The 12,252-nt window shown below is 39.2% G+C and overlaps 1 protein-coding gene across 1 annotated transcript in view; it reads left to right on the top strand.

Annotated features, from left to right (window-relative positions):
- The window catches only part of DOCK8 (dedicator of cytokinesis 8), a 229,109-nt gene that overhangs the window by 78,945 nt on the left and 137,912 nt on the right, over positions 1-12,252 (top strand). The window contains exons 5-6 of the mRNA XM_082403613.1: positions 6,215-6,338; positions 10,642-10,854. Of these exons, the coding sequence (XP_082259739.1) occupies positions 6,215-6,338; positions 10,642-10,854 (337 nt within the window). The remainder of the gene's footprint in view (positions 1-6,214; positions 6,339-10,641; positions 10,855-12,252) is intronic.

The following is a 12,252-nucleotide window of genomic DNA, read 5'->3' as shown; positions in this document are numbered from 1 at the left end:
GTGAGTGTAGGAGCTATTGTGCCCAGAGACATTTGAGCAATTCACTCTACCTCCCAGCCCCTTAACCTCCCACTTTGGATTGGTGGTGGTGACCAATGCCTGACTGGCACGATAGCACTGGTGCGAGGGGTACCATAGTCCCACCTCTTGTCTCAGAGTGGGACAGTGGGACAACTTCGCAATATGATCCTTCCAGAGCACCCTGTGTATCAGGCCAAGAATTTATCTGAGCTCTCATCCTTAGTTGACTCCTTCTGCTTCCCTATCTCTCTTACAGGCTTTTCCTCAAGAACACACTCTCAGAAATCACATGCACCTGAGTCCCTGCTTCAGGCTCAGCTTCTAGGGAATCTCAACTAAGACAATCACATAGACAATCACTAAGACAATTACCAGTCCAAGAAATGTTAGCTATATTATCATCAATGAAAATACCATTAGATGCAATACCAGTGCATGTATTATAGAACTAGATACCCTTATTTTGTGGATATGTTGAATTTAAAATCTCCTAACATCCCTGTTTCTGCTAAACTATATAATAATTTCTATATGAGAAATTTACTTTCTACCAAAACCAAAAGTAGAACTCTGAAAAGTGCTCACTTTAGGATTCCACTAGTAGAATTCTCCCCCCAAACAATTAAACACCTGAATGATGCTGTTGTCCTGGTTAAACTTGTTGCATTTCACCCCTTCCGGGAAGTCTTGGTGGATATCCTTTCCCAGATGTGCTGCTAAAACTATGGTTTAGATTGGATTTGGGGATTCCAGTTTTCTAATATCTTAGTAGCAATGGTTCTCAATGAGGGTAATTAATGTTTCTGTTTTTAATTGTCTCAATGACTGGCGTGGGCTACTGCGTATCACACCCTGCAATGCATGGGGCATTACATACAATGAAGGATCATCCCAAATTCAACATCCAACACAACAATCAAATGTCCTGCTGGACATTCACGGTGGTGAAAAACTGGTCTGTAAATATCCGAGCTAAGCCTCTATGCCATCTTACAAATATTTTTGCACTGAATTTTTCAGGAAAACAACTATCATGTAAATATAGGGGAAATTAAACTTTGTACTGATTAGAGCTCTACAAGAGTTTTCCCCCATTTTGGAAAATCACATTACAGCAGTGCTGCTTTGTGGTGTTTGAGTCACCCATACAACACATCTGTTGCAGTCTGCTTTTGTAGGTGTTATATTTACAACGATTCTTCCTGCAGGTGCAAGCAGCTATTTCATTATATTCTCTGGTGTAGTTGTGTCCAAGCATTTGCATATTTACATACATGCTATTTTAGGTATTATGTTTCTTTTATTTCTCATTTATATAACAGCTGGGAGATCTTATTGACTTCTAAAAATGAGAAAGTTGATGGGTTATAAAGGTGGCATTATAAAACATTTGTTACAGAGAAAGACAGTGTTGGGTCTGACATTTGAAAACGCTCGTGTGAGAGGAACACGATATAGATATTTGCTTGTTAGAGTTTCATTCGTTCCCCCATTCAACAAATGTTTAGAAAATATCTCCTGAGAATAAGGCACCAAAGAAGATGCAAAGAGGGATACACAGGAATCCTAGCTCTAAAGGAGTCCCTGTCCTCAGCAAAGTCATAGTCTAGTGAGAAAGAGCACATATTTAGCAGGGGAGATAAAAATTTAGACAAGTAATTAGACTGTAACATAGAATATTATAAAAACTTCTAAGAGAAATACAAACAACATGCTTTGAAAATTCAGAGAAGGGAGCAGTTACTTCTGGCCAGGTTAGGGAAGGCTTGGTGCAAGTGCTGGCCTTTGAATTGGGCTTTCGTGGGAGTGGACTTATGGGGATGGGGAGTCGGCGTGTAACAAGTCAAGAGTGGCTCAGTGATTTCCACAGCTGGATTGCTCTTTGTCACTGCATAGGCTGATGAGCCTGGCTTGCTTTCCATACTTTTAGAAAGCAAATAGCTAAGCACCTTGACAGCCAGAGCAACAAATGCATGTCATAATAAGCAATTATTGATCAGGGAGACATTTTTATGGTGTTTTGGGAGTAACTGAATTATATGCACTGATGTGTTTGAATTTTAATTGTTTACCAGTTCACTGGGAGTAAAATATGGAGTAATAAAACAGATGGTACCCCATTCCTTGATATCCCAGCTCTCCTTGAGCATGACCTTCCTTCAGAATTACCTTAATCACCCAGGATGAAAGACAAAGTCTAAGGGCTTTTATGATGCTGCTCATAACACTCATGAAATGTTTCACTGTCACTATGGGTAATACACCAAGAATAAATAGCATGTAAACAAGTTTAATTACTTCAGAGTTTTACTCTCCACCAAGACAGCAAACACATTCTTAAGTTATTCTCTCTTTAGTTCATTAAAGACAATTACAGAGAAAATTATGCTTATAATATTTACCATCACCCAAAGGATGCCAGTAAACAGCAATACATACAAAATTGTCAAAATATGTGGAAATAAGATGAGATAAACAAGCAACCATGGCACCGTTGTATTCATTAGATTAACGGCCATTTGCAAAAGTCATGAAGAGAAAAGCACTATGATTTTTAGAGCAAGGACACAAAACTTTGTGCTATAGACATGAAAAAGATAAAATGAAATTCATTCAAGGCATCTTCCAGTCTAAGTAACAGAGGCAAACAGTTTAAGTAGGAAAATACATTTTTCCCAAAAGGAGAACAGGACTTTGTGCTTCTGTGTAGTTTTAATCTTTCTCTACTAAGTTGAAATCTAAAACTTTCCTCTATCCTGCATGAGCAGCACTATTTGTCTGATTTAAAAGTCTCAATTATAGAACCTGAGTGGCAAATGTCCTATAGAATTATGAGAGTGGGAGGGAACACAAGTGGCCATTACTCTACTCCTCTGCCCCCTAAGTGGGATTCAAAGCCATTATCACAGATAGCAAGGACATAAAAGACTATTCCTAGGTATTATAGAGAAATGTAATATCAGCAAGAAGATAATGGAGGAATAAGAGCTAACTAAATCACTGTTTGACTGTATGGTTATGGATGACAAAGACATGTCCATAGACCAAGGGGGGAAAGCAAGGGTGGGGGGGATGGTGGTGGTGGTGAGATGAATTGGGAGATTGGGATTGACATGTATGCACTAATATGTATAAAATAGATAACTAATAAGAACCTGCTGTATAAAAACAAAAAAAAAGACATCCATAGAAAGTAAAGCGGCTTCATTAAGCATGGTCCTCCAGAGGAAAGTAGTTTTTTCCCCTGTGATGCATTAAAATATATGAGATAGAGTTTTGGGTTCATTCCTCTGACATACTAAGATAAGTGCTTTTTCTGAAGTCCTCAGAAAATCTTATTTCACTTGAAAGGAATATTTTGCATAGGTTGAATTGAAACTAGAATAGCCCTAAAGTATAATTCTTATGATTTTTCAAATCTTATCTTTATTCCATGAATACATACATTTTAGTGCCTATGATGTGAAATCTATCCTGGACCATTGCATTAAAAGAAATCTTCAACAACACTGAGTTGTACCCTTTTTTTTTTCCTTTGCTTATAATACCTTATTCATTGGTCTAATTTGGATTATTTGTCCACTGACAGGGACAATTGGCATATAATTGAGCCATATTCTCTAATACTATTTAATAAATATCATTAAGTAGTGGCAGATATTTACTAATTTATTGCCATAAGCCAAGAAATCTTCTAAGTATTTTACATATGAGAATTTATTTATTGCATGCAGTAGAACTGATGACCTAGGTATTATTCTAATTCTTATTATCCTGATAAGGAAATTGAGGCACAAAGAAGTAGAGTAATTTGCCTTAAGTCACACAGCTTGTAAGCTGTGGAGCCAGGACTTAAATCCATTCACTCCTGCTTCAGTGAGACCACCATCCTATAATAAACCGCAGCGAAGTATCAGCCCTTATGTTGAATGACTATTAAAGGTACATACTATCCTAATTAATGCCAGGCATAATCCGAAACTGTCCATTGATTTGGAGGTAAATATAATTCATCCTTTTTAGACTAAAGTTCTGTGAGTTTTGACAAATGCATACAGTTGTGTAACCACTATTACACTCAAGATACAGAACGGTTCCACGCCCCGCCCCCCAAATTCCCCCAGACCTCTTTGTGGTCAACCCCTTTCTCTACCCCCAGACACTGGCAAGCCACTGATCTCTTTTCTGTCTCTATAGCTTTTACTTTTCCAGAATGTCATATAAATGGAATCATGCAGTTATCTTTTTATTTTTTTCCTGGCCTCTTTTACTTAATATTGAATACTTGCTCTGTGCCACTTGCATAACCCAACACTTCGCCCCTCCCAAAGAGTTATAAACTGTATTTGGATCATTGCTAGTAGCTCTCCTACATTTCCTGCTTTACCTGTCTTCCATTTGATCTGCTGAATAAATCCTAACCTCATTTCATGTCCCTTTACCAGCTTGCTCAGTGGTTTCCTAATAGTGTGGGAAATCAAACAAAACAGGTGCATATTTGTGTGGTTGAGTTTGCAGCATGTTTTCCAGGAAGGCTTTGAGTCATAAAAATGGAGAATACACATGTTGGTTTCTATAGTTATTATTTGACAACGTATATCTGTTGCCTTTTTTGTGATGGTCTAACTTCTTTCTCCAGTGACAGTGCTAGACATCATATTAAACCCTTTCCATAGCAACACATTTTTTAAAATTGAAGTATAGTTGACTTACAATAGTGTGTTAACTTCAAGTGCATGGCAAAGTGATTCAGTTATATATGTATATGTGTGTATATATATATATATATATATATATATATATATATATATATATGTTTTCAGAATATTTTCCATTATAGGTTATTATAAGATACTAAGTATAGTTCCCTGTGCTATACAGTAAATCCTTGTTGCTTATCTATTTTATTTTATTTTTTTTGAATTTTTGAATTTTATTTTATTTATTTTTTATATAGCAGTTTCTTATTAGTTATCTGTTTTATACACATTAGTGTATATATGTCATTCCCAAGGACTATACTACCCAAAGCAATCTACAGATTCAATGCAATCCCTATCAAATTACCAGTGCAATTTTTACAGAACTAGAACAAAAAAATCTTAAAATTTGTATGGAGACACAAAAGACCCCGAATAGCCAAAGCAGTCTTGAGGGAAAAAAATGGAGCTGGAGGAATCAGACTCCCTGACTTCAGACTATACTACAAAGCTACAGTAATCAAGACAATATAGTAGTGGCACAAAAACAGAAATACAGATCAATGGAACAGGATAGAAAGCCCGGAGATAAACCCAAGCACCTATGGTCAACTAATCTATGACAAAGGAGGCAAGGATATACAATGGAGAAAAAAGTCTCTTCAATAAGTGGTGCCGGGAAAACTGGACAGCTACATGTAAAAGAATGAAATTAGAACACTCCCTAACACCATACACAAAAATAAGCTTATCTATTTTATGTGTAGTAGTTTGTATCTGTTAATCCCATACTCCTAATTTATGCCCCACCCCCTTTCCGCTTTGGTAACTGTAAATTTGTTTTCTGTCTGTGAGTCTGTTTCTGTTTTGTATAGATTCATTTGTATTATTTTTTAGATTCTACATATAAGTGATATATAATATTTGCAACATTTTTTAAACACAACTTTAATGGCGTGCATGGAGTGGCGATTGAGAATGGCAGCAAAGATTTTCGGTACATAAATCATTTATTTCTATTTTTTCTTAACCATGTCCTGCCTTTTTTATTCATTACTAAGAACATTGATTTGGAGATTAAACGTTTTCCTCTATTTTTATCTTCAAACGACCTTTATTCACTGCGTCTGCACTTTGCTAGATTTATTCCAGCCTCTTACACTAGGGTCATAGTTTAGCTTCAGCTTGGAGCCAAATGCCCCACAGCTGAAATGGCCGCACCTCTGAAGTGGCATTTTCCCAGGCCACTCCTGCCTTTAATAATGAACCAGCCAGGAGGCAAGTTTGTATCTCATTACAACAGAGCCTTGTGTTAGGCCTGGTGCATAATTAGATGTGAAGAATTACAACTGGTCCTCTCTTTGCAAGATCTTTCAGCACCATGTCTGCACTTAAGCCATTACTTTTATTTTAATCTAATGATTTTGCCTCTCTCTCTCTCTCTCCCTCTCCCTCCTTCCACACTCTCTCTTGTTTAATAACAACAATGAAAGAAACCAAGGAAGTTCGGAGATTTGCGGCTTTAAAAAGACTGGATCCCGAAAAGATTTTCACAAGACGCTTCAGAAACAGACGTTTGAGTCAGAAACCTTGGAGTGCAGTGAACCCAGCACTCAGGTATTTCCTATCAACAAACACGGTTACCAGGTTACTGGACGTTCTTCCATGGCATGCTGTCGATCTTTTTTTAAACTAATAAAAAGGCTAGACTCATAGAATATTGGAATAGGAGGAATTCTGCCATTTGAGTCAGTGATATTTTTTTTCAAACTTGTTTGTAGCTATAGACATTGGTGTTCAAATGAAAATAGATAAAAGTGGAGGGGCTCTAACTGGGGGGGGGGGGAATTGGGCCCATCCCTGTAATGATTCCTGCAGAGACTCAGAGGTGCCCCCAAGCCTAAGGCAGGCTGCAGTATGATTGAAAGCTCCACACTGAGGCAGACTGTCTGTCACATACCAACTCTGTAACCTCAAACAGGATAACTGAACTCTCTGGACTTCAGTTTCCTCTCCTGGAAAACAAGGATGATAAAAGTACCCAACTCATGAAGTTGTTTGAGTATTAAATGAGTTAATGTGTGTAAAGCATTTAAGACAATGCCAGCTCACACTTTGTGCCCTATAAATGTTGCCTACTGCTGCTGCTGTTGTTATTATTATTATTACGATTACAGAGTAGTTACAGTTTACAAGTCAGTGCTCTATACACCTGTGTTCATAGAAGCATTATTCACAGTAGCCAAAAGGTGGAAACAGCCAAGTGTCCATGGGCAGATGAATGGATAAACTAAATGTGGCATATACATACAATGGAATATTATTCAGCCTTAAAAATGGGGGGAATTCTGACACGTACTACAACAGGGATGAACCTTGAAGACATTATGCTGAGTGAAATAAGCCAGTTACAAAAGAACCAATACTGTATGATTCCATTTATATGAGGTACCTAGAGTAGTCCGATTCATAGATATATAAAGTTAAAATGGTGGTTGCCAGGGTCTGGGGAGGGGTGGGAATGAGGAGTTATAGTTGAATGGGTATAGAGTTTCAGTTTTACAAAATGAAAAGAGTTCTGGAGACTGGTTGCACAACAATGTGAATGTAATGAACATTACTGAGCTGTATATTAAAAAATGATGAAATGGTAAATTTTATGTTGCATATATACTTGACACAATTTTAAAAAGATTTTAAAAACCAGTGCTCTGGTCTAATCTGTCCGTTTGATAGGTAAGAAAAATAAAACATAGAGGAAGAAGTGTGTCCAAGTTTGCACAGGACTTCTTCTAAACCAGTATAGTTTTCAGCTTCCAGGTGCCCTCATAACACAAGCATCTCGCCATGCTGAATATGACTAGAGGTTTTAAATAATACCTATTTTTCAAACTACAGTCGGGCTGACTACTTATCTCTGCAGAGGAATCAGCCATCAATTCCAGTGCTGAACCTGGTGGGCTTACGGAGGAATGGGATATCTGTATGCTGTCCTCTGTGGGAAATTTCAGGGGTTTTTCATTGGTAATTTTGACTAAATTCAGCTTTCATCATGTAGGTGACCAACTAAATTGTTCCTTGTATCAGTCAGACATAAGGCACACTAGGTATTTCCACAGAAGAAATTTAACATAGGGAAATGGTTAAACACATTTTGGAGGACTGCGAGAACCAGAAAGGAAAATTGAAGTCTTACAGAAATTGTAACTACAAGAAACAGCGCGCCACCCTAAGCCTGGGGTCTGTGGCAGTGGTTCTCAAACCTAAGCTTCATCAGAACCCCCTGAAGGGCTTGTCGGAACACAGATGGCTGGGCCCCACTCCAGAGTTTCTGATTCACTGGGTCTGGAGTGGGGCTTGAGAATTTGCATTTCTAAATAGCATTTCCCAGGAGTTGCTGATACTGCTGGTCCCAGGACCGTGTTTGAGAACCATGGGTCTAGTGGGAGGAGCTTGGAGTTATCAGAACCTAGCAGCTCAGAAGAGGGGCCTCAGAGCTAGGACTCAAATATCTGAGGAGGGGGTACAGCCTAGTCAGTGGTGTCGTCAGAGGAGAGACCTCACAGGGGCTGGGAGTCCGGACTTAGACCTCCTGGGAGAAGGAATTGCCCAGTTGGTGCTGATACCTCCAAGGAAGGTAAGATGAGGGTTGTTCTGGAAGTGCCAGAGAGACAGAAGACTAGGACCGATGGCCACAACCAAGGTGAGAGGAACAGCAGGCAGAGAGGAAGGGGTCGGTCCCTTCTCCCTCCCCCAGCCATCCCGTCTCCCTGGAGTGCTCCCTGTTGGCAGAACCTAAAGGGAGAGGTAGCAAAGCAGAAATGTGATTTGCTGAGTTGCAGACCCAGCACCACAGAGCAGAGCATAAAAGGGTAAATTCAGAAGGTGAGCATCCAGCACAGCCATAAAGCACACTCATTCCTTCAGCGCACTAACACAGCACTCACGTCATCAGCTGGGTTTCAGAGCCAAGTTATACAAGAGAGGTGTGGTTTTAAGTATCAGACTAATACTCATCATGGAGAGATGCTCAGTCTAGCAACATCCTCCCTTTCGATCATTTTTTTTTAATTTATTTAGTTTTGGCTGTGTTGGGTCTTCATTGCTGTGCACAGGCTTTCTCCAGTTGCGGTGAGCAGGGGCTACTCTTCGTTGCAGTGCGCGGGCTTCTCATTGCAGTGGCTTCTCTTGTTGTGGAGCACGGGCTGTAGGCGCACAGGCTTCAGTAGTTGTGTCACGTGGGCTCAGTAGTTGTGGCTCATGGGCTCTAGAGCGCAGGCTCAGTAGTTGTGGCACACGGGCTTAGTTGCTCTGCGGCATGGGGGATCTTCCCGGACCAGGGATCGAACCCGTGTCCCCTGCATTGGCAGGCAGATTCTTAACTGCTGCGCCACCAGGGAAGCCCTTTTCAATCATTTTTATGCACCTTATTGAGTGGAATTGTGAGGCCAAATGCCTGAATTTCGTAAGTTAAATATATATATATGATGTGAATCCATGATACACATATATTTCATAAAAATTATATTATATATAATATTGTAAAGCTTCCTCTTTTTTATTAACAAGACAATATACTATGATTATCTTTCTCTTCCAATGACAGCACATTTTTCTTTTTTTTAATGGCTGCCTAATGTTCCACTGTATGAAAGTTCCAAAATCTCGTAATCTGAAAAGTTTCTTTTTGAGGGGGGCATTTAGGTTGTTTCTATTATTTTGTTATTACAGAGTTCCAGAGATACTCTTGTCCTCACATCTTTGCTCACTTGTCCAGTTGTGGCCTTAGAATAAATTCTGAAGATAGATAAAGACATCAATAGCTCTCTATCTATCTATCTACATCTTTACATCCTTTTAAAGAGTGTTGGGAAATCCAATTCATTTTCCCAAGCATCTTACAAATTCTAAGATGAACAAAAGTATTAATAATTAAAGTATTACCATTGATTATTGTTAACACATTCAGTTTAGATAAAATTTATGATCTAGGAGAGTAACACTTTTATGAGTTAGACAGATGTCACCAAAAATATGTATTATGGAGATATTGTACAGTAGTATGTCCATTTAGTAGTACTTTGAGAATAACATTTTACCATAAATTTTACAGGTGTTTATAACAGATCCATCTATTATTCTTACAACATATTCTTGATTATGGTTGTATGTTTTTTGCCAAGTCTGTAGTTAGGTATCCATTTCCCAATTTCCAGGACATTTCTAGTGGAATGAAGTGGCCACTTTGTGACTGAAATAAGACAGTTTTTTTCAAACACACTGCAGCTGAGTGAATACTGCTGGAATAGCAAACACTCTTTTTTTTTTTTTTTTCCTGGTGTTTATTCCTGTAACTGCTACTACAGTCCTGTAGGAGAGTGTTCCCATGCCCACATCTCTGTCTTCTGAAACATACTCTTCAGCTTTGGAGTTTATATAAAACTTAATTGGGAAGGCTTCTCACAGATGGTCTTATTTTCCAGTTTCGAAAGCCAGGCTCTGGAGTTGGCCTTAGGATGAGGTCCCTTTATTCCCCAGTCCAGTCTCTGCTTTTTTTAAACACCTTATTCCAGTTCTGTTCTGCTTGAGCACAAGACATGAGTAGGGTTCATAAGAGGTTTGGCTCCCAATCTCCAGAAAAGAACATGCCCCAAACTAATAGCAATACAGAACAGTTTTCAAACTTTTCCTCAAGAACAGGTGTATCTACATCTGATGAGTTAATTACCTGCTTCCAGGCAGGAAGGATACATTTAATTTTAGGATACTCAGTCCAGGAAGCTATGATGTGATTCTTACAGAAATTCTTTGAGGCCCAACTCTGCAATCTCACATTGGAGTAGTCTTGAGACATTCCAGACCCTTTAGTCCTCATTTTAGAGCCACGATCTCTCTCACCAAGACATGTCTTTTTTCACAGGCAGGCCCCTGCCACTTGAACGTGCTGTGCGATGTATCTGGGAAAGGCCCCATCACTGCCTGTGACTTTGACCTCCGCAGCCTGCAGCCTGATTTGCGGCTGAAAAACCTCGTGCAACAAGTGAGTGCCGAGGACTTTGAGAAGCAGAATGAGGAGGCCCGGAGGACCAATCGGCAGGCCGAGCTCTTTGCCCTTTACCCGTCAGTGGATGAGGTGGGTGTGACCATCTTTATGCTGGAGAATTTCAGTGAAGACACAGGGAGCCTCCAGGAAAATATTATTGTTTGTCATTACTGTATAGTAATGTCAGGATGCTTACTTGTGTGACTTCTGGGCTGTTCTTTTCACTAAGGCAAGCCTGTGTAACAGCAGAGCAAATTATTGATCAATCATACAGATGAGGTTCCTTAATAACAACTAGGATTTTCATAGCACTTTACAAAACACTTTCACTGATACTGTCTCATTTAATCCTCAGAACATTCCAAGGGTCTACATGCAGTGAGCCCACTCAGCCAGTCAAACCATTAAGTTACTTGAAGGTGTGTTTTGCGGCTAATCTATCAATACATGTATTACTTAAGCCTTGATGTTCGTTAGTGCTTTGTTAAGATTTTTTGTTTTTTGTTGGAGGGTCTCTATGAACAACCAGAGAGACCTGCTTTGAAAACATTCCAGTCGAAAATAATCATAGCTGTGTTCCCAATGCATAGAACACCCAGATCTTCATTGTCCACTCTATATAGTGGAGCTGACCTGAAACAACTTGATTTAGGCTTTGCCTGTGGTCGCTCCTGGGGTCACTTTGGATGGGATGGCGGATGACAGTTATTCAAGCCTGTTCAGGCTCCTTTATAAGAGGCTCATAGTCTTCCGTTCTGCATGTCAGAATATCTACATTTCTGCGTCTTGCCAGAAACGGATTACCACAATATATCTTTGCTGTCCAAATTTTATTAAAAGCTGAGTTGCAAGAAATAAGATTTAGGGAAATTTTGCATAAAAGATATGCCATCCTTCCATGCCTCTAAGTATTTGAAATGTGATCTTTGGGTCAATCAAAACCATCAGGGAGCCTCCTTCTCACACCTTGTGAATCCCCCACCCCTGTGAATCGTTTGCTTATTTGCCCTTCGATGAGCTTACTAGTGGTCAGCAAAAAAAGACAATAAGGGAAACAGCAGCTATTTGATATGATATGTCCACTGTGCAAATATTATTGAGGATATTGACCTCATCGTGCAGCACCCGCCTCAATGAGGGTCCAAAAAAAATTGTCCCTCGAGCCTTCAGACAAAGAAGAATTATGCTCCCACTGAGAAAATGTGTATGCTTAGAAATTGTCACATCTTGTAATCAGCTCCACAAAATTCATTACTTGGAGTCAAATTTCTGTTCACCTCTACTAAATCTGGTGGCTTACTTATTGGTGTCCTGAGTTTACTTCAGCTTTCTTTTTTTCTCATCCTTATTTTCCAACCACCTTGGTTTTCTCGTCTATTTATTTTATTTGCAATGGCCTCATATCCTTTTTTTTAATTGTCAGGGGCCTCGAATCCTCTTCTGAATGAGGCAGATTAAAAATAAATATGAATTATGTGGGCAATGTTA

The sequence above is a fragment of the Balaenoptera borealis genome, assembly GCF_965194805.1.
Source record: "Balaenoptera borealis genome assembly, chromosome: 8".
Taxonomy (NCBI): Eukaryota; Metazoa; Chordata; class Mammalia; order Artiodactyla; family Balaenopteridae; genus Balaenoptera; species Balaenoptera borealis.
Note: the sequence above shows the minus strand (reverse complement) of the source record. Positions and strands in the feature narration are given on the sequence as shown.